The sequence below is a fragment of the Hipposideros armiger genome, unplaced genomic scaffold, assembly GCF_001890085.2.
Source record: "Hipposideros armiger isolate ML-2016 unplaced genomic scaffold, ASM189008v1 scaffold_107, whole genome shotgun sequence".
Taxonomy (NCBI): Eukaryota; Metazoa; Chordata; class Mammalia; order Chiroptera; family Hipposideridae; genus Hipposideros; species Hipposideros armiger.
The window spans coordinates 2,181,505-2,204,201 of NW_017731457.1; the positions used below are offsets into that span (position 1 = coordinate 2,181,505).

General features: G+C 50.2%; 1 protein-coding gene across 3 annotated transcripts in view; it reads right to left on the bottom strand.

Annotated features, from left to right (window-relative positions):
* The window catches only part of HIP1 (huntingtin interacting protein 1), a 153,676-nt gene that overhangs the window by 76,488 nt on the left and 54,491 nt on the right, over positions 1-22,697 (bottom strand). The window contains exon 1 of one of the 3 annotated variants that reach the window (XM_019646863.1): positions 5,015-5,202. The exons of the other annotated variants lie outside the window; for them this stretch is intronic. Coding sequence (XP_019502408.1) covers positions 5,015-5,032 — 18 coding nt within the window. The 5' untranslated portion in view covers positions 5,033-5,202. Of the gene's footprint in view, positions 1-5,014; positions 5,203-22,697 lie in introns of those variants that run through there. 3 annotated transcript variants of the gene reach the window in all.

Genomic DNA, 22,697 nt, shown 5'->3' on the forward strand with positions numbered 1-22,697 from the left:
TACAGCTAAGAGGGTGAACAACAGTTCGACCTGGAGCTAGGCTGCTGTGAGTCGCTGGCATAGGCTGCAGCCCCTGCTGCAGTGGGCTGCCATAAGCTACCGTGTGTGGCTGGCAGCCAGCATGAGCAGCCGGCAGCCAGTGCGAGCTGCCAAGAGCCGCCGTGAGCGGCCGTCCAGAGGCCGGAGATCTGCCTAACCCAGGAAGAGCGCAATGATCATACCAACATGGGCCAGTGAAGCAACGTCCTCCACAACTAGACTGAAGAACACAAGGACAGCAACTTGTCTGTTCCCCTTCCCCGGATTCCCCAACACTGTTCCCCTCCCCCAATTCCCCAATAAAATCTTAAAAAAAATAAAAGGGGGCAAATTTCAGATTTCCTTCCCCACTGGCACTTGGCTGAGGCCTATGTCATCTACAATCCCTGATCTTACTCTAGGGACTGGATGGAGAGGGCAGCAGATCCGTGAGGCTCTGCTGAGTTTTAGAAACCATGTGGGTGATGCACAAAGCCAGGATACACCGACTCCTTTCTCTGGACATTCTCTAGGTCAGAAATCGCAATTTTTTTTTTGGACTTTGACCATAGTAAAAAGTACATTTTACAAGACCAGTCCTTACTGGTGTGCACTTGCATATACAGCCAAAACCAGTGTCATGAGCTAATGCTTCCTTACATGAAATACACCTGAATGTTTTCTGATCTATTTCACTCTTTCAAATGCTGGCTGCAACCCACTAGGCCAGTGGTCGGCAAACTTTTGAGACAGAACGTACCCAAAGAGCCGCATGTGGCTCACGAGCAGCAGTTTGCCGACCCCTGAACTAGGCTGATTTTGTGACCCAGAGCTGAAAACACTGCTCTGGCTTCACCCAGCAGGTCGTCCACATCCAGCTTTAGCTGATTATTATAGTTCAGGCCCTAAGTGGGAGGATGTCCTTTCCACAGCTATTAGCCAATGTGGGCTTTGAGTAGAGTCCTGGCATCATTCTACCCTGAGATCTCTCCAGCTGGGCATTTCTTTCTCCCACATCCCAGCTCAACCCAGCAGCGACAGCAGGTTCCCCTGAAGCTTCTTCCTGCCTCACCATCATTATCATTTATTCAGAACACCCGAAACACCTTTTCTCCACTCCTCCCACCTTCCTGCTTGTATAAGTGGAGGTTAGGTAGCTCACATTTGAGGGGGCAGCCGAAATTCGTGAAGAAACTCGGAGGTTTAAAAATAGTCGTAGATGATTGATGAGGTGCAGAGTCCACATATAGACAGGCGCTAATCCCCTTCCCTGGATCTTCTCCCCTGGGGAACCCAGAGGCCAAAGGCCAACACTCAGCTCATCTTTCTATATTAGCTTGTGTCCACCCTAGAATCCGGTCCCCGAATCTGTTTCCTTACCATTTATTTACTGGGTCCCTATAGCATACGTTTTGGTGATCAGAACTAGGGACCAGAGCCGGGGCTTCACTTTGCTGAACCTCCGTTTTCTTATCTGTAAAATGTGGCTAATTATTTCCATCCTGCCTTCTTCACAGAGTTGTAATAAATATGAACAGGTGTAAAAACGCTTCATAACCTGTAAAGCACTATGCAAATATAAATCATTACATAAACTATATGTTTTTTTCTAAGAATTGGCAGTGTTGGGGCAGCCGGTTAACTCAGTTGGTTAGAGCGCAGTGCTCATAATAACAAGGTTGCCGGTTCCATCCCTCCATGGGACACTGAGCTGCGCCCTCCACAACTAGATTGAAACAACCACTTGACATGGAGCTGATGGGTCCTGGAAAAACACACTGTTCCCCATTAAAAAAGAATAGTTTAAGAATTGGCAGTGTTGACTATGCTCTCCAAATTATAACACTGCAGTCTCTGTGTTCAGTAAACCACAGACTCTATCATCAACCCCCAAAAGGCACTTGCACTCTACCCCTGAATGCCAAGTTAAACCAGGTCTCCCTGGGGCAGAGATCTGATGTCATCAAAATTAGTCACAGTGGCTGGTGAATCCACTCTCCCCGGTCATTTGCACCTTCATTCAGAAAGATAACCACATGTGGGAGAATTGGTCCCAGGAGCAGTCAACTGAAATATAGCTTACACTCAGCTCTTCTGGCCAATCAAGAAATAAAGGGTGTGGGGTGGGAACCAGTCATCTTAGACGAGACTTTGGAGACCATCATTATCATAATAGCTACCATGTATGGAGGACTTGCTATGCCAGATCCTGTGCCTTAAAAGAATTATTTCCAACCTTCATGAAAATGCTCAAGGAAGGTTCAGGCATACCCTGGAGATATTGCAGGTGTGGTTCCAAGTGACGGCAATAAAGCGAGTCAGAAATTTTTTTGGTTTCCCAGTGCACATAAAAGTTATGTTTATACTATACTGTAGTTTACTAAGTGTACAATAGCATTGTCTTTAAAAAAAAGTACATACATTAATTTAAAAATACTTTATTGCTAAAAAGTGCTAACCATCTTCTGAGTCTGTTGGAAAAATAGTGACAATAGACTTGCTTGATTCAGGGTTGCCACAAACCTTCAATTTGTAAAAGAAACTGCAATATCTGTGAACCGCAATAAAATGAAGTACAATACAATAAGGTATGCCTGTATTACTGTTCTCACTTTACAGATGAGGCTAAGATGTTAAGAAACTTGCTCAGAAGCATGCAGGAAGTTGGGTGAACTATAATCTGCTTTTCTCATTCAGCGATAAGCTAAAGAAATCCCCAAAGTTGATGGTGGGCTCTGCCATGGCTGAAATGCTGGATTTGAGGTCAACCCTAGAGCCACCAAAGGGCCCCCTGAGTGAGAGCTTTAATGGTCAGAACAGAAAGTAACTTGGGCCTCCTGTAGGAATGGGAAGCAGGTGCCAATTCCCTGGGGTGGGTAAGGTTCTTCTCGCTACACAGTCCAGGGTCTGTGCTCTTTACAAAGAGCTGAGGACAATAGTTTCTGGGTTGGGCACTTAGTTGCTCAATAATTAATGAGAATCTAATATCACTTTTGTTTGGACCCCAAGCTAAAAGAGGAAAGAGGCAATACATGCGCCTTTTCTGTGCCCAGAATTCTACAGAGGTTACCCAGTGCCTAGAGGCCAAGGTCGTAACACCTTAGCTGGTATTCAAGGGCTTTCTGGTCTGGCCCTAACCAATGATCTCAATGTTTCCTGATCTCAAACATCTGTCCCAGCCAGACATCCTCAGCCTTACCCAATAGGCTCTGCCTGTTCCGCTTCCTATGACTCTCCCAACAGGCAACAGGCCTCGCTGCCCTCAGCAGAGCCAAAGCCACCCAGCCTTGAAGAGCCAGCCTAGGCTCATGTCCTCCATCATCTGAACTCTGCAACTCTGTCCCTTCTCAGACCCCCACGGCCCTTGGAGCTGTGGCCTTCGGATTGGGGCCTGCGTTGATAGCTAACTGTCTGGCAGCCACTGGACTAGGGTTTCCCCCCATAGCCTGACTCCCCCCATAGACTGCACAGGTGATTCTGTGGTCTTTCTAAGACACCTCTAGGAAAGGGCCTGGCTGCTAGTCAATTTTCCACCTCACCACCCCCATAGCTGCATAGAGACTTTCTTTGAGGGGGTGGTTCTAATAGTCGCACAAAGACAATGAGCTTTCATGGTTCACACACAGGGAATGGTGGTCCAGCCTCGTGGCATTCATTGTCCAACCATGGACAGGTAAGCATCCTCATATGAGATGGGACCCAACAAGGCCCCCCCCTCACCCCAACCCCAGCACTCAGTCAGTTTGAGATTGGTCTTCAGCCATAGGAAGAAATGGTTCTCAACTCTCCTCTGCTACCCTTCCCACTGCTCCTACTCAAGACAGATGCCAAAGGCCCAGCCGGGTCAGGAACCTACCTGCCTTTTCCACAGAGATAGTTACTTCAAAAGGGCACTCTTTGGGAAAACGAGCCTAATTCTGCACAAGATGAACTCATATCCCAGTACCTTCTTACCCCTAAGGTACAGGCAGACCCAGAACAGTCCCTCAGACACACAGACACACCCCAACCCTGCTCCCGTCTTCTGAAGCATAGCCCATCATAGGGCACCTGTTCAGCCTGACACACAGGCCTTCAAAGTTTATAAAGGGTGGGGTGGGGGGGTAGACACATGTTACCCTGGTCTAAAGCCAGGGTCAGGGTAGTAGCGATCTCAAGGGTACTCTTAAATCTTCAGAGTGGGGGACAATTGTGGCCCCTGGGAAAACCTTCCCCTATAAATGCCCCCAGGAGCCCCCTCCCTTCAAAGTCTCCCAAATCACATCCTGCTAACCCCAGGGCTGCTCCCCAATCAATGAATGAACAAGGAATTCAGCGCCCACTGTGTTCCTAGGGGTGGAGAGCTGCCCTGGAGGGGGTATCACCCACCTCCAGGGAGTCAGATGCTTAGGAAGCAAAGGTGTTTGCTGCCCCCCACCCCCACCCCAGGCCCAGGCAGCTGGGGTCTACAAGTGACAAATCTAGAACATCCCCCATCTACCAACGACAAGGATCCCGTTCCTGCCCCCTCATCTTCCAGAATGGTTAAAGCGCTAGCTCCTCCGCACTGCCCTCCCAGGCCACCCACCGGTGCCCCCTTGCCCACTGGCTCAGTCCAAAAATCTTACTATAAATCTCAAATAGGTGTGCAAGCAGAGGCTCTGGAGAGGATGGGACGAGCCCCCTTCCAGCAGCCATACCCTCCCTCTACCAGGCTGGTTTTCCCATTCGGGAGGCGGGCTCAACAGCCCTCACTCCCTGGAGTGCAGCGAGCTTTCCAGGCAGCCCTGGAGGCAGCGCGGCGGGAAACCGGGAGCCCCATCCCTGTCCGCCAGCCGCCTCCAGAATCCTGGCCCCGCTCCCTCCTCCAGCACGCCTGGAGTTGGGGCCAACAGGCAGGATCAACAATCCAGAAACTTTCAGCGGATCGAGCCGACTGGGAGGGGGAAAGAGAGAGGGAAGTGTGGGGTGGGGGGACGGGCGAGGTTCCAGGGCAGAGCCCCTGCTCTTCACTTACCATCTTGCTCACATCCATGACCGAGGCTGCAGGGCACCCCCCACCTCTTGAGATCCTGCTCCCCCCAAATGCTGCTCCCGACTAATCCAGCCCCAGTGGTGCCATGCTGCGGGGAGGGCGGCCGGCAGGGCCCCCGCGGACTGGGAAAGGCGGCGGCGGCGGCAGGACAGAGGCTGGACCGGAGAAAGGAAGGGGAGGGGGAGGGGAGGCGGAGAGGGGGAGGGGGCCGAGTGCGGAGCCGCAGCGCGCAACAGGGGCGGGAGAGGCGCGGCCCCGCGGGCAGACCTGCGCGGCGAGCCCCCGTGGGTCGGGGAATCCCTAAATCAGTTGGGAGCTCCCTGGTAGGGGTGGGGAGCTGGGTCGGAGGAACCAAAGGACCGATTCCCGGGGTCGGAGCCCCGGGCTCGGCGCGCGGTGAGGGTGTGATTTGAATAACAAAAGGTCGCCTCTCCTCGAGCTCCGGCGGCCGGGATCGCCGAGCCGGGAGCAAGGCCGCCGGGCCCGCCAGAAAGTGTGAGTGTGTGTGTGTGCGTGTGTGCGTGTCCGGTGAAATCAGTGGGACTCAGGAAGTGAGCGAGGGAGGCGACAGAAAAGGAGGGAGAGCTGGGGGGCGCAGCGAGCCGACATTCCAGTGGGGGCAGGGGGTCTGCTCGGCCCCTCCCCACTTGGCTTCACTGGACAAAGGCGGAATTCAGAGCCGGTTGTTTGTCTCCCGCGGCTAATCCGGAGGGGACTCCCAGATGAGTTCGGGGTTCTGCTAACAGATGGGCGGGTGAATGAAGGAAGTGGACCAGGTATCCCCGGAAGGCCCTGGCGTCCCCCGTGAGCGAGCCAGAGCCAGTCCCTCGTGAAGTGAGGGAAACTGGCTTCCAAATGATATCAGCCCTGAGCGCACAGCTCTTTTCTCTCAAACCAAAATCCCCCGTCTTCCAGGCCATCCCCAGTCTTCAATACCTCATCTGCCCTTAGAGAAATGGGTGGCAGACACTCCTCTCTGCAGGGGATGCAGCTGGTGGTGGAAAAGGACTCCTGGCAAATGCTCTTTTGGAGCAGTCACCAGAAAAAAGCTGGAGGCCCAAGCCTCTGGTTTCAACACCACAGGCTGCTACAAATCCTCAGATGAGCAGGAAGGTTTTGGGCACAGCCCAGTCACCACAGACATGAGACAACTTAATACCAACCCTGTTACACAACAGGTGAGGAAACTGTGGCCCAGAGAAGGGGAGTGATTTGCCCCAGGTCGCACCCCTGGCAGGGAATGGGGGCAGGAGAAACTTCAGGAAGGACAGTGCAGCCCAAGCCAACAAGAGCTTCTCATGCTGCCACGGAGCACCCCACTTCTAAATTCCTTTCCAATGAACAGGCGATGGGACCCATCCGTAACCCTGGCCCTCTGGCCCAAACCAACAAGCCAAGTAGGCAGCACTGGTAAGTCCCCCAGCTGACCCCAGGGCTGGCAGCAGACTACAGCGGCCCCTAACCCTTTACCTGAGTTCTCAATGAAATAGGGAGTGTTTCTCTGCTGTGCCTCCTAGGGGGACGTGAAAATATGATATAAAAGATGTAAAAGCCAGACATACAGGGATGTACGAGGCTTTCATTGTGGTTATTTTCATTTCCTGCCTCTGGAGTCCAGTCAAGGGTCTGTCAGCTGCAGGTAACTGTTCTTTGGGTCCAGGGGTCTCTGTCTAACCCTGAGTCTGGACTGCAGATCAACTCTCCTGCCCCATCATAAGGCTGTCCCTGCAAGCCCAGCTCTCCCCCAGTTGTGCCCCAGCCAGGGAAGTCAGGACTGCCCTGGTCTTCTGGTGTGCTGGGTTCCCACAGCCCCTTCTACTGACTCATGTACACAGGAGTGAACCCAAACACAGGGCTGGAGGGGTAGGGGGCACGCAGGAGGGAAAGCACGCTTCAGCTTCCTCATCCTCTAACCCTGACACGCAAACGAGATCAGGGACAGGTGAACCAGCAGGAGTCACCCAATGCAGAAATGAGGTTTAGATTATCTGCTTAATTAAATATAGCACCGTCTTTTTTCAAAAAAAGGATACATTTTATATGTTTACTAAAAAGTTTTATGGGGCTGGCTGAGTGGCTCAGTTGGTTAAGAACTTGCTCAAGAGTCTGAGCTCTGAGCAACAGGATCGCCAGTTCGATTCCCACATGGGCCAGTGAGCTGCACCCAAGCTGAGCTGCCGCTGAGCTGCCAACAGATGGCAGGATGGCTCAGCTGGTGAGAGCACGTGCTCCTAACAACAAGGTTGCCTGTTCAAGATGGTGGGCTACGCCCGCCCGCAACTAAACACTGAACTCAGCACCTTGAGCTGAGCTGCTACCTGGGTGGCTCGGGATAGAGTGCGTGCTCTTAACAACAAGGCTGCTGGTTCAACTCCCACATGGGATGGTGACTATGCCCACCCGCAACTAAAGACTGAACTCGGCACCTTGAGCTGAGTTGCTGCCCGGATGGCTCAGTAGATAGAGCGTGTGCTCTTAACAACAAAGCTGCTGGTTCAACTCCCGCATTGGTGGCTATGCCCACCCACAACTAATTGAACACAGTACCTTGAGCTGAGCGGCGCGACTGGACTTGGAGCTGAGTTTGCTGGGCCTTCCACAACTAAGATGGAAGGATAACAACTTGGCTGTTCCCCTTTCTCAATTCCCCAACCCTGTTCCCCTCCCCCAATTCCCCAATAAAATCTTAAAAAAAAAAAATGTTATGAACTCTTAGGCCTGAATTGCATCAATAAGTCAAGGTCTCCCATTCTCATTGCTAAAATGGAGATAGTGACACCCACTTCACTTGCAGGTGGTAAGGGGCAAATGAAAGAACTTTCCCACACTTGACCTGTAGTCAGCTGAATAACGGCCCCCAAAGGTACCAGGTCCTGATGCCTGGAACCTGTAAATGCTATCATATATGACGAAGACTGCAGGAATGATTAAAGATTCTGAGATGGGAAGATGATCCTGAATTATCTGGGTATGCCCTAGATGCAATCACACGTCTCCTTGTAAAAGGGAGATTTGACACAGGAGAGACAAGGCAGTGTACCACAGATTGGAGTGATAAACCACAAGGTAGGACATGCTGGCAGCCACCAAAAGCTAACAGGCAAGAACAGATTGTCCCCTTAGAGCCTCTAGAAGGAGTGTGGCCATGTCAATACCTTGATTTGGGCCCTGATTATAGACTTCTGGCCTCCAGAACTATAAGAGAATACGTTTCTGCTGTTTTAGCCACTAAGTTTATGGTAACTTGTATCAGCCACAGGAAGTGACTACACTGCCCAAAAGTCAGTCAGGGCTGGTGTCATGGCCCCAGACAGGCCCCTCCCTTGGGGCTGCCCTCTCTATAGGATTTCCTCGGAACTGCTCATGTGATGGCAAAAGGAGAGGCCTGCCAGGAACAGGCTTGCTTTCCTTCTCCATTTGGGGGGAGGGGGGGAGCCCTAGCAAATACACGTAAGCATGTATATACACAGATGCACACGTGCATACACATACCAACACAGAGAGGGGGCAAACAGCTTTTCTTAAAAGAGCGTGGGCTTCCTGCTTGGACGAACCTCTCACCTGCTAGGCCCGCCCAGCACACAAACATCTTTAGGGGCCTGCCTTTCCTACTACCACAGACAGGTTCAGGTTGAGAGAAGGGGTGATGAGGAGGGGCCTGCCTGGGGGTTCCCCATTCCACAGTGGTTGTACCATGAGGCATCCCGGGATCTCAGGAAAGCAGGTGGGGAGAGAAGCAGTTTGAAACACGCATGATCACCACAAGGCCGGGAGTCTCTTGTGAGTAAATCGGACAGAAAGAGAAATTGGGTCCAGAAATAAGAATGCTGTGGCCCTCCAGCTGCGACTCTGTCCTTTCTTCACCAGCTCCAGGCCACCATATCCAACAGCATACCAGATGTCTCCACCTGAAGGGCCTCAGGCTCACAGGCACCTCCTACTCAAGGAGTTTTATTAAAGAAATTTTCTTTTCCCTCTGTTTTCACTATCTGTTCTCTCTCCTATGTTTTCTACCTCAACTAATGGTCCCACTTACACTTAGTTGCTCAAGCTAGAAACTTCAGTCAGCTTTAATTCTTCCATTGACAACCCCCCTCTCCCACTCCATCTAATGAGGCCCCAGATCCATGCAATTCTTTCTGGCAAATAGCTTCCCATCTATGTCTTCCCTCCCATTACCAACTGCTCCAGCTCTGGCTAAGACTTTCAACAACAGCCTCCTAGCCTCCCTGCCTCCAGTCTTTTCCTGTCTACTTCACCTTACACACGTCTAATTGTGACTCCCCACTGGTGCACCCCAGCGGGGAGTCACAAACAAATGGGAAGAAACAAACCCCTTGTGTGTGTTCTTTACCCCTCAATGTCCTTACTAAGCTGGCCTCATCTCCCTGCATTCTAGCCTACCTCCTCCCACCCATTCCCCTCTGCCCCATCAGTGAGGTCCTGGCCCATCAAACTGCTCATGAGTAAACAGGATGCCCTTCCTACTTCCTCAGCTTGGAAGATTATTTCTCACCTTTCCGGACCCATCTCAGATGTCACCTTCTCTGTGAAGCCTTCCCTGACCCATTCAGACACAGCCAGTCTCTTGGGAGTCCCTCCTACAATGGAGAGCTCCTCGATATGGATACAGCCTGCATCACCCTGGGAAGGGATGCTACGTGCCCTGGGCTCTCCCTGCTCACCTGTGAGCTCAGGTAGAGGCTGGTACTCACTGGCCTTGCATCCGAGTGTCCTGCTGCTTACTTACCAGAAGCCCCAGGGCTCTCTCCAGCGGGAATTCCATACCCACATCACTGCTCCACTCTTAACACACTGTGGACCTGTGACGCAGATTTGAGTCTATATATTTATATGACCCCTCCTCAATGTTAACATCAACTAAAAGTATGGAATGACCTTAGGAGGTCTGTGAGGAAGGTGCAGTGGACGTGATCCGGTAGCGGGTGACACCTACTGGAGAACCGTGATTCTGCAGCCTAGCCTTATAAAGACCACACAGATCCCGGCTGACAGGCTCAGGCCTGGACTTTATATAGTACTTTAGAGGCTTCAGATTCCATTAATTTCCAGAAACAAAGGTTTAAACTAAACAATACTCCCAAAAAGGGCCTTATATAAGGTATGTTACTATGCTACCACTAATAATAAGCATATGCAGAGGGCTTAAAAGTTTATGAAATAACTTTTTGCCGATTATCTCATTTGATCCTTAAATTGGGTAAGGCAGATAGAATAGGTATTATTATCACAACACATATTTTACAGGTGAGGTGCTGCAGAAGAGTGTAGAACTGAAACCTGGGCAAGGCATTGAGGTGGGAAGGGGAGGTCCAAAGGCTTAGCTTTGCCTATAGTGTTTTAATATTTTATAAGGAGAATGTGCTGAAATATTATTACTTGCATAATAACGATGAATATTAAAAAAGAAAGTGTAGGCTCAGATCTCAAGTTGAATTCTAGCTCCATTACTTTCTAGATGTGGGCAAGTTCCTTAACCTCTCGGAATTTCAGTTTTCTTACCTGAAAAGTAGGGCTAATTAATATTATACCTCCCAGAGCTGATGTGAGAATTAAGCAAACCAATGTATACAAAGCACACGTTACAGGAGCAGGCCCCAGGCTTGGCTCAACATACTTGTCTCTCCATTTACCTGGTGGCGAGGGCCTGAAAAGCTCTGGATAATTTTTTTTAAGCTTAAATCATAAGAAAATAAAGGATAAAAATCCAAGGATAACAGTAGTCATTCTAATTAAAACAACAGTAAGTCAGTAGGCTTATAGGGAGAAAAAAGTAATTAAAGCCGTTGACCACACCCAGCTGAGTAGCAGAGGACATTAGCCAGTAACCGCTAGCTGAGTGACTCCTACTCTTCCCATGGGAGGTCCTGCAAATAGAGGCTTGGCTGCATGAGTGAAGTCCCAGCATGGCCTGTAATCCTGGTGGCTCTATTACAGACTATTCCCACTGGGCTTTCCTTCAGCAGAATGTGGCCTTTTCAATGAGTCACTTGGAATCCAGTGGGAAAAGCCTTCTGCTGCCTCTTTTTGTGGGGGCGTGATTACACTTAAAAGTGGAAAAAGAAAAAGCCCTCAAGAAACACAAGAGTTCCTAGACCTAGAGTGTATCTCAGCATACCTGAGGGGTACAGCATCACGTGGCAAGTGGGAAGGTGGGTGCTGTTGGGGGGAGAGGGGACATTTGTGTCAAGCTGTGGATAACTGGTAACATTTATTGAGTTCTTACAATGTGCCAGGCACTATAACAAGCAGCTTACAAGTTCTATTTCTTTTAATCCCCACAACAACCCTGCACACTACATGTTACTGTTATCCTTATTTTACAGATAAGGAACCAAGGCTCAGAGAGGTTAAGGGACTTTCCCAGGGCCCCACAGCTAATAGGCAGGCAGTGTATTCCAGGCGCCCTACTTGGAGCCCCTATAGTCGTTCAGGCTGAGCCACATTATACAGTGTCCCTGGCACCTGGCACTGCCCTGCCTCTGGGATACCTGCCTTCACTAGGGCTGGCAGGCAGTTTAAACTATTATTAGTGTTAAATTTTATGGGGTTGACTTTCTTCATTCTAAAGCCCTGTGAATTAATTGTGAGTACACTGAACTTGGCAGCCTTCTCTTCCCTCCCCTAAGTGATCTGCATAAGTTCCCAGAGCCAGATACTGGGCACTAGGACTTCAATCCCATTCCTTCCTCTAGTGCCGTGTGTGCTGCTGTGTAGGCTTATCTGCTGCGGGTATGCAAGACTGGGCCTAAGAAATGATTCCTTAAGTAGCTTACACATTTCCCCTGAACACAGTTTTCATCATTAACACCCTACACAGGTCTGTATTTTAGAGATGCCTGCCATTGTTCCAGGTATCCCAAATTCTGAAACTGAGGTTAAAAGAAATATAGGCACACCTCGTTTCATCGTGCTTTGCTTTATTGCACTTCACAGATGTTGTGTGTTTTACAAACTGAAGGCAAGACCCTCCACCAGCACAAAGATTACAACTCACTTTATTGAGATACTCGCTTTATCGTGGTGGTCTGGAATCGGACCCACCTTTTCTCCGAGGCATGCCTGCACTGACTGTAAAACACCAGGTAGAAAGAAAATGATTGCATCTTAGGCAGGAAGTTGTCAGCAATGAACAAGGTACTAGAATGTGACTGAGAAAATCCCATAGCCACAGGGGAATGAAATGAAGAAAAAGACGTAGAGAATGCAGTAGGGAGACTCTAGAGGTAAGAAAGTGCTAGAAAAGAGAGTGAACTGCTAGGTTAGGTAGGGACCACACTTCCCACCTCCTCCAGTGATGCTGTAGGTTACAAACATATTCAGCTTCCATCTCAACACTTTCTCAACAAACCACTGCAAAGTCTTTCTCTTGACTCTTGGAACATACCTCTAGTTTTATATGGAATCTTAGTTATTTTGCTTTCAATATGCAAAATTCATTTTATGGGAACCTCTCAGCAGTACCAGGTATTCAATATACTGAAGCTGAGCAACTGTCTTGGAGGAGCCACAGGCTGGCAGGGGCCGTTGGTGGCGCACAGGCTCCCCACCTGGATGTTTCTACTGAGCCCTGGATCTCAGTTTCTGAGTTGCCACAGCTGCCCCACAAGCCTCATCCTTTGTGGTCCTTACGTCATCTGATCAGAGTCCTGCGCTCACCCCATAGCCAGGTGCCTGCAGGAACCCCTGCTCCCCTGTTGATGGGCCACCAGTCTCCTCACCTAGACCAGCCACATATGTGTTGATATTCACAAGATGGCCCAAATAGGACTGTGGGTGGTCAGCTCCGTAAATCTCTATTATGAGCAGGCGCAGGGCTGTCAAAGCCCCACACGGGCTCTGGCCTGGCCTCTGAGCACCTGCTTAATAAAGACTTAGTTACTGATGTGTGATCACAATGACTGTGTTGTTGAGCCTGCATTAAACCTAATAAACATCTGTGCAGTGCTTTGCCCATCACAGGGCTCACAGGAGCAAGGAGCTCACCTGCATCGTGCCAGGCAGCAGACTGGACACTCTGCCTGCGTTATCCTGTCTGATCCTCCCAGCTCATGGTACTTGCTCTATAGATGTGGATATTGAGTTATAGAGGGGCTAATGACTTCCTAAGGTCCCACAGATAGTGACTACTACAGGTCGTCCAGCTGCAGATTCCTTGCTTTCCCTCTATATCCACGCCCACCTTCCGGGGTAAACTTGGGCACGGCAGGGGCTCAGATCCCTGTCCACTTAGTCTGTCAGCCACAGGAGCCGCTCCATCAGCTGGGACATGTCTTCCCCATCGCACTCTCTGGGCACCAGCTGGGGCTGTCAGAGCTGTCCCTGGGGACCCTAAGGAGCTGCAAGATAAATGAGTAATGAGATGAGGTCTGAAGTGCCACTTAGAGCCTGGAAAGGTCAAGTGCTCTGCTATTGTAAGGCCTCCTTCAGAGCGAAGGGTGTTCCGGGGCACATGCACAGGAGCCCAGGAGTGCAGCCCACTACAGAAGGTGCCTGGAAAGGTACCCTCCTGGCCAGGGAAACAGCCAAAGGTCCAGGGTGACCCCGTCACTCTGGCACTAAGTGTACATGAGCCCATGTGTCTTAGCCTTGGTGTTATCATCTGTGAACCTGGAAATCTAGAATTCTAGGCCTGCTTACTGGTGGCTCCTGTTGGGAGTGTAGCTGCTGCAGCTGCTGAGCTGCCCCAGAAACGTGCTTGTTCTTCTCTTCCGAGGAACGGGACCACATAAAGGGCAGGCAACAGTTTCAAATCGAGAAAACCGGAAGCACTCCCAGAGTTTTCAGGCTGTTCAGGAGGACGAGGTGGGCCAGGCAGTGAAGGGTTGCTGCCAGGCCCCTGCTGGCTCGTCTGCTCATCTGTCCCTGCCCCCATTTAGGAGACGCCATGGGCACGGGCACATGCCACTACTCCAAGGAGAGCAGCTTGTGGTTGGCGCTGTGAATGGAGGCCAGGGCTGGGAAGACCAGGGCATGTGCAGGAAGGGCAGGCAGTAGGGCTGACCACAAGGGGCAGTGCGACCAAGCGTGGTGAGTGGAACAGGCCAAGGGCGTCTGCACCGGAAGCAGACACATCTCACTGAGCAGATTTCATGGTAAGTTCCGGCTAGAACACTACGGCTCTGCCATGTAGGCAACTGAAAGCCAGGCAGGCCACCAGGTGGGAAGAGCAAATATGGACTCGAGAGGTGAAGTGGGATTGCACTCCTCTTCACTTTCAGAGCTCAGGATGAGGCTGGCTAGAGCACCTGGCAAGGGTTGAAAGGAGTCCAGCAGTGGAGGGTGGGACGAGTGATGCCTCCTGTGGTCCCTCCAGCCTGTAAATTCTCAAGCCCAGATATGTTTGAGGCCAGCTAGTCGGAGTGGTTCCTGGGAGGCTCTGGAGAGGAGCTAGACTGGCAGCTGCAGGCGGTCAGGGTGAGCCAGGAAGACAGCAGCCGGAATTGGGATCAGGGCTTCAAGAAGGGAGCAAGGGAAGAGATGAGACTAGCTGCAGGGATGAGGGAGAGGCTGAGGAAGATCTGACCCTGGGGACCAGGAGGCGGTAGAACTGTTAAGAGGAATGAGGACAGGACCCTGCTCTTCAAGGCGGTGGCGGCAGGAATGTGGTCTTCCCCACATTAAGTGTGCACTGCTCACTGACCAGGTGCCGAGCGAGGCCAAGTGGACACGTTGCAGCTTGGGAGTCACCTGTGAGTCAAGCGAGCCAGGAGGGCCATTTGGGAGGCTCGCTTGGTCCCAAGGATGAGAACCCAGCTCAGGCCCAGGCCCAGGAGAAGGCAGTAGATCTCTCAGAAGACAGGCCATGTTGCTGTCCATGGGCTAAGGGGGACTTTTGTTTTGAAGTACAACTTTTGGACCTTAAGTTCAACTTTCAAACTTATCCTTTTCCTTCAATATTAATAAGGGACACTTTTAAATGATGTCATAGGAAAGCACTTTTTGAATGCTTCTAGCCTTGGAGCGTGGCCTAAATCATCATCATGATCATCATGATCATCATCACAGCAGCCCTCAACACTTATTTACTAATAAGTGCCTGTTATATAGGACATGGTGCCAGGCATGGCAATGCCCACCTCTGAATTTGAGAAATCGTAAGTTAAGAAGCAAAGCAGAGGGCGAAGGAGAAGGGAGGCTGTTATTGCCAGCGCTGGCTCTGTACGCTAGCTGCACACCTGGGAAGCCCAAGCCCTGCCCCAGGGATGCAGATGCAACTGGCCTGGGAACAGCCTGGGCATCAGCATTTTTTAAAAAGATTTTTATTGGGGAATTGGGGGAGGGGAACAGCCAAGTTGTTGTCCTTCAATCTTAGTTGTGGAGGGCGCAGCTAGCTCAGCTCCAATTCCAGTCACCATCCGGCTGCCCATTGGCAGCTCTAGACTGCTCAGCTCAAGGTGCCATGTTCAATCTTGCAGGTGGGAGTCAAACCAGCAACCTTGTTGTTCGGAGCACGTGCTCTCACCAGCTGAGCAAAGGCAGCTCAGCAGCAGCTCAGCTCAGGCGCAGCTCACTGGCCCATGTGGGAATCCATCAGGCGATCCTGTTGCTCAGAGCTCACGCTCTTAACCAACTGAGCCACTCGGCCGGCCCATACATCAGCATTTTAAAGCTTCCCCAGAAGATACATATGTACAAGAAGACTGGTAACAACTGAAACTGCTGCTAGGGCTCAGGAACCCAGTCCCCAGTCCTTGCCAAAGCCCAGGGGTGCGGAAGACAGGAAGTGTGGCACTTCCCTTACCACTTCTACACTTCCCTTATCACTTCTCGGAGCTCCCACCTGGAATTTTCCATCCCTTGGCCAAATGCTCAGTGTAAGCAGGAACCTCTGAACCCTTTGCTCCCAGGTAGATTTCTTTTCCCTCTTTACACTGCCATCGCATGCTCCCCCCACCCCGTGCCCCCCACCCCACCCCACGTTAAACACAGGTATCTGTGGACCCTTTCCACATATTTGACCTCACAGAAGAAAGAGAGACCCAGGCATGGCTGAGCTACACGGAACACCCAGCATAACCCCAGAACCCATATGATCAACCAGGCTGAGAAAGAAAGGTGGCCTGGTCTTAGGATGCCACTTTTAGCTGGAAGCAAAGATCTGGATTTCTAAAGCCGTGGGTGTCCGGCAGGGGTGAAGGGGACTGTTAGAGGCACCGAGACAGATGGGAGCCACTCAGCCAAGTCCCTGAGTCAGCAGACGGCCGGAAACCTCGGCTCAGAGGCCCCGGCTGCCAGGGCTCTCTGCCCCTGCCCGCCCGGCTCCTCCCTAGAGGCAGGAATTTTGGGAACCTTCAAATGGCCCAGCCTCGAAGCTGCCAGCCTCTCACTTGGAGAGGTTTTTCCACTGCTCCTCCCCAGGTGGACAAGTCCAGGAATCTGTCTCTGCCCAATTTTAATAAGCAAAGACTTGTCCTAGGGGCGTGCACCAGGGAGGCACCGACTCAGAGATGTCTATAGTGACCAAGCGCCAGCATTTCCGCTCTGGAGAGGGCGGCAGCCAGGCTAATTCCATGTTATTACAGCCTTACAGGAAGGCAGCCTGGCCCAGCTGTCAACCAGCAGCAATTTATGAGCCTTAGGGGCAGTGGGAAGGAGAAGAGGGAAGAGAAAGGAAAACACAGCCTGCCCCCTCCTCCCCCCAAAAATTGATCCTGAGCTATTTTTAGGTGCTTATTCATCCCACACATTTCTTTTTAAGAGCCAGGACATGGGCTCTGTACAAACACCATTTAGCAGGAGGCAGCTGCTCACAGGCGGAATGGGCAGGGGGCACCTATGAGCACTTGGCCTGCGTGAGAAGGAGGGAGAGTGAGAGGGTCTTCAAGGACCCTCCTCACAGAAAGAATATCCCAGGATTCTGAAGGCAGAGTAGGGAGCCTGAATGAAGAGAGGCTTTTAAATCAGAATCTCCAAGTTTAAGTCCTGCCCCCAGCTCTCTCTTGCTGTACGGCCTTGGGCAGATCATGAGGAAAGTCCGATGAGAACCTGGGCTGGAGCCCTGACCCTGTGACCTTTTGGGAGAGTCATTCAAACTCTCTGTGCCTCCATTTCCCCATCTACAAAACATGGCTACTTAATGTATGTAAAACACTAGAAAATTGCCTCGTATACCTAGTATTATAGAAGAGTTAGCTATCATTTCTGTTATAGCACCATACATATGTTAATTATCACTGACAGTAATAATAATCATTTAAAATAGTATATTGGAGTAGGATAGACTAAGAAGCCACAGAAGGCCTGAGACAGAAAAGAGGTAAAATTACAGAATGTTGTATTTACAACCCAACACCTGCCAGGGATGCGTGAAAGAGGCTTTACCTCTGTTTAGGTGCGAATGCTGAGACAGTTTCTCCTCCTGTAAGTGGGTTATATCCACTCTTCGGGTGTTACAGGGGTTAATGCAAATGGAAGCTCACGGCATGCTCGCAGGAAGTGCTCAGAGTGCTAGTTGACTGAAACTCCCTATTCCAGGTGAGATGGCTAATCTTGTCAGTGTGACTGGATCACAGGGTGCCCAGGTAGTTGGCTGCACATTACTTCTGGGTGTGTCTGTGAGAGTGTTTCTGAATGAGATCAGCACGGAAATGGGTGGCTTGAGGACAGAAGATGGCCCTCCCCAGTGTGTGGGGGCCTCGTCCAGTGCCGAGGGCCTGCACAGAACGAGGTGGAAGAAAGGAGAATTGGGTGATTTTTTTGCCTGATTGCTTGAGCTGCAACATCAGTCTTCTTTTTGGCCTGGGATTTACCCCACTGTGGTTCTCAGGCCTTTGGACATGGACTGAATTACACCACCGGCTTTCCTGGGGTCTCTAGCTTGCAGATGGCAGTGTGAGCCAATTCCCTATCATCAATCTGTCTGTGTGTGCGTGCGCATGCAAGCGCACGCATATTGCGTCCTGTGTGTCTGGCTGCCCACCGAATCAGGTCCAGGAGGCTCTAGAATCTGGCCTTTCTCTGCCAGCCGTCACCCTTCTTTGCACGGACCACCCTCCCTAATACCTGCCTGACTCCCTGACTGCTCCTTCTGCCCCGACACCCCCTACAATGTTAACTCAGCCCTTACTGACCTCTCCCTTCTAGTTCCATCCAGTAAACCTTTATTGAATGTCTGTATGCACAATACCAAGCTAAATGCTGTGACTACAGAGACAAATATAACCAGACCTCAGATAATTTCAAAACAATGTGGAGGCTACCTGCACAAGAAGACAGTGCAGGTACTCAGGGAGCACCAAAGAGGGGCTGGGGGCGGGTGGGGAAGGGGCAGCAGGCCCCTTCCTGCAGGACCAAGGTGTTCCCATCAGGAGTGCGCATGTATGTGCAGGAGGGGAGACTCCGCAGAGGAGACACCTGGAGGGGAGCCGGAATTTCCAAATCTCTCACTGCCTGCCACCCTCATAGAGCTGGCCCTGGTCAAAGTGGTCTGAAGCCTCCTCTTTCCATGCCTGTTCACCTCCCATTAGGGCTGCGCATGCCCCTCTGAAATCCTCCAGGCTGAGCACGCAGCCAGCCTCAGCAGAGACCCTGGGGCCAGGGTCCACTTCTGTCATGCTATCCTGGGCCTAGGCAGTGAGATGCTGGGGACAGCAGTCTCCTCACCTTCAGATTCCTCATCTGCCACCTCAGGGATTATTCAAAACCAGGCAGGTCACCCCCTCCTTAAAAACCCCAAGCACTCCCCACTCACAGCTTTCAAGGGGGATCCCAAGGGCCCTCTGGCTGCTGCCCCTCTGGCCTCATCCCCGGTCACTCCTGCCACGGGCCCCTTGCATGAGTCGCACCTCTCGCTACAAGGCTGCCTGTCCCTTTCTCTGTTTCTCCCTCCCTCCCTGGCAGAGAAACGCACACAGGCTCATTTACTTCCTCTGTGAAGTCTTTCTGGGCAAGCTGTCTCCCCACAGCACTTTTTGCATATCTCTAGCTCTGGCGTGATGACTTGGGCCATCGCTCACTTTGAGGGCAGTGACTTGGTCTCATTCCAAGCCCAGCCCACGGCAAGTAGCTCTCCCAAACTTCAGGTGAAGCCCTTGAAGCGTATGCTCAGGAAAAATTCAGCCATTTCTAAATGAACTATCCATAATATGCATCACTAGAGGTGACAATCCTTTCAATAAATGGCAATAGTATACAGGTGAATACAGGTCAACTGCATTCACTACAATACCTGATTTGAGTAATAAAGGTTTGGGAAAAGACAAATTGTGACCTCATGAAGCTGAGGAATTCCTGCCCCTCCCCCAGGCTGGGGTCACCTCTGCTCTGAGAACCGCACTGGCAATGAAACACTGCCCACAACTGTCAGACCCCACACACGTCAGGCCTCACACACAGACTTGTTGTGCAATCTGAGGCATCTTACTCTCTGTGAGCCACAGTTTCTCTGTCCATAAAATGGGTATAAAAATTGTCTTACAAGAGGTTATTATAAGGATCAAGTGCAAAATAACATGTGAAAGTACTTACGAAATTATCATGTTCTGAACTTCAAAATGTTCTGAGCCCATAAAATGTTCTGAGCTTCAAAGGGGTCCCTTTATTGTTAAGGTTATTAATCATTAATAAAATATGTCCTTGGTGGGCCTAACAGGTTTTATTACATAGACTCTCTTGCCAGTTCTTGCCCCATCAACCTGGCAGATCCTCCTTTAGCCTGGCTTCTAGGATCTGGCTGAACTAGTGTCCTGGTAAGAACAAGGATTCTGGCTCTACCATGCATAGCTATGTGACCCAGACTGAGGTTCTCACCCTCATCCCTGAGCCTGTTTCCAGATATGATCAAGGGTTGTGGAGAGGATTAGAGATGATTGACAGCCAGTGTGTGGGATGTGTGCTTAGTGGCCACGAGCTCCTGGCCTTGGAGGTCTCCAGGGGGTGAGGGGCAAGTTCAGTGACCAAACCAGAAAAGCAGACCCCTGTCTCCCAGTAGGACAAAAGTGGGGCCCAGGTATCACCTGGCACCATTCCTAGTTAGATCTGGTGTTGCAGGGAGCCTGGTGACAGTCCCCCCATCCACCCCTAACTCCTGCAAGAAGAGGCATGGAGGCCACGGCTCTCATTTTTTTCTGGGGGTGGCAGTGGGCGGTTGGGAGTATCTAGAATCTTTTCTCTCTCCTCTTCACACAGAAACCCCAAAAAGTTTCCCCTCATGGAGCTGCTTGAATTGCAAAGTACCTGGCCTATTCTCCGTTCTACATTTTAAAATCTATTTTTTACTTAAAGTTGGAGGCACCTCCTTAAAAGACAAGCTCTCCACCAGTATTTCTCACTATGCTTTTAAAAAGTCTAGAGTTGGTGACAGAAGAGTGGGAAGGGAGTTTAGTCTATTGGGACTTGTTCTTGAACCACTGAGTGGTTGATGAGGCCAGGGCCTTTTTCTCTTTCTTGTTCATGGCTGAATCCCAGCCTCCAGAACAGTGCCTGGCACAGAGCAGGCACTCAATTAATAGTGGTTGAGTGGGCCTGCTGAGTGGCTCAGTTGGTTAAGAGCTCACTCAAGAGTTTGAGCTCTGAGCAACAGCAGTTCGATGCCCAGCCCGAGCTGAGCTGCCGCTGAGCTGCCAACAGGTGGCAGGATGGCTCAGCTAAAAAAAAAAAAAAAAGTAGATAATAGTGGTCGAGTGTATGAATGAACACATGCAAGACACCATTTAACTGATGTGCCAGGCCCTATTCTGAGTGCTGGGACACACATGGGACTCTGTGATCCCTAATGTCGGTGGGCACCTTTGGCATTAGCAAGGGGCTTTCATACCCAGATCTCATGTCTCAACACCCTGTGAAGCAGCAGGAGTGCAATCACTTTTACAGATGAGCTAAATGAGACAGAGAAACTAAGGGCTCATCTACAAAACAGAACCCATGTCTCTTATTGGACTCATTTTCTAGTATCATGGCTGCAGGCTCTTTCCACAGCACATCACTTCCTGCTGGCCTGTTACACCATCAGGGACAATCTCAATCTTCCAGTGGTCTGGAATTCATTTGTCTATCCACTCACCCTACCAGTCCAACCTTCACTTGGTACCACTGTGTGCCAGGTTCTGTGCTTGGCTCTGGGGGGAGGGGGAATGTACGCAAGTGAATGCAAAACTGGAGAAAGAACAGGTCTCAGGGATGCTCTTTCTACTAACAGTGAAGGAGGTCAAACATCTCTTCTGTGGCCACTGTGGTAAAGAGTTTGGCAGCTCCACAAAAAGACACAGAATTACCGTATGACGCAACAATTCCACTCCTAGGTATATATCTATGAGAACTGAAAACACGGACTCAAACAGATATTTGTACACTCATATTCATAGCAGCATTATTCGTTAGCAAAAGGTGGAAACAACCCAAGTGTCTATGAATAGATGAATGGATAAGCAAAATGTAGTATATATGCAACAGAATGTTATTCAACTATTGGGTTGTCGGAAAACTCATGACATATTTTGTCTATGTTTTTCAAAGGTCATTTATTTATATAAAGAACAAAGATCACTCAATGATATATTGCCCATTGTGTTCGATAACCTTTTGCCATCTTTCAGTGAGCTTCATAATTCCCCGTTCATAGAAGGACCTGTTTTTATTTGCAAAAAGCTGAACAAGGTGCTGATTTACAGCCTCATCTGAACTGAACGTTATACCACACAAGGAGTTTTGAAGAGAGCGAAACAAGTGGAAGTCTGATGGCACAAGGTCACACGAGTATGGTGGGTGTGGCAACACATCCCATCCAAGACCCACTAATTTTTGACGGGTGATCAAACTTGTGTGTGGTCTCGCATTGTCACGATGGAACACAACTCCTTTACATTTAACAAGCGCTGGACATTTCTGGATGATGGATTCATTCAAACTGTCCAATTGCTGACAGTACACATTCGAACTGATTGTTTGGTTCCTTGGTAGGAGCTTGAAAAACACGACACCTTTAAAATTCCACCACATTGAGAGCATAACCTTCCTCTGATGAATGTCTGCTTTTGATGTCATTTGAGGCGAATCATCACGTTGGGACCAAGACCGTTTGCGCACCACATTGTTGTAAACAACCCACTTCTCATCACCAGTTATCAGTCACTACAAAAAAGGATAGTTTTCCTCACATTTAATGGGCATATTGCAGATGTTTACATGCGCCATCAAATGAACTTCTTTGTGTTCATGCGGAACCCAAATATCAAGCTTGCTTACGTATCCCAGCTTCTTCAGGTGGTCGTGAACGCTTGAATGATGGATGTTCAATGTTTCTGCAATCTCTCGTGTCATGTAATGCGAGTTTGACTCGATCAATGCCTTTATTTTGTCATCATCAACCTTGGTGGGCCTCCCCAACCAAGGAGCGTCATTGAGATCAAAATCACCAGCACGGAATTTTGTGAACCATCGTTGGCACTGATGTTCTTGTAGACCATTGGCACTATAAACTTTATGCAACTTTTCACAAGCTTGACATGCGTTCTTCCCTTTATGGAAGTAAAACAGTAAAATATGGCACAAATGCACAGTGTGGTCTTCCATCTTCAACTTGTTGTAAAAATCTCAAAAACTGAACCAAATTGGGCCAGCCGAGTGGCGCAATGGTTAAGAACTGGCTTGGGATGCCAGAGGGCCCCGGTTCGGATCCCACATATGAGGGCCAGTGACACTGCCC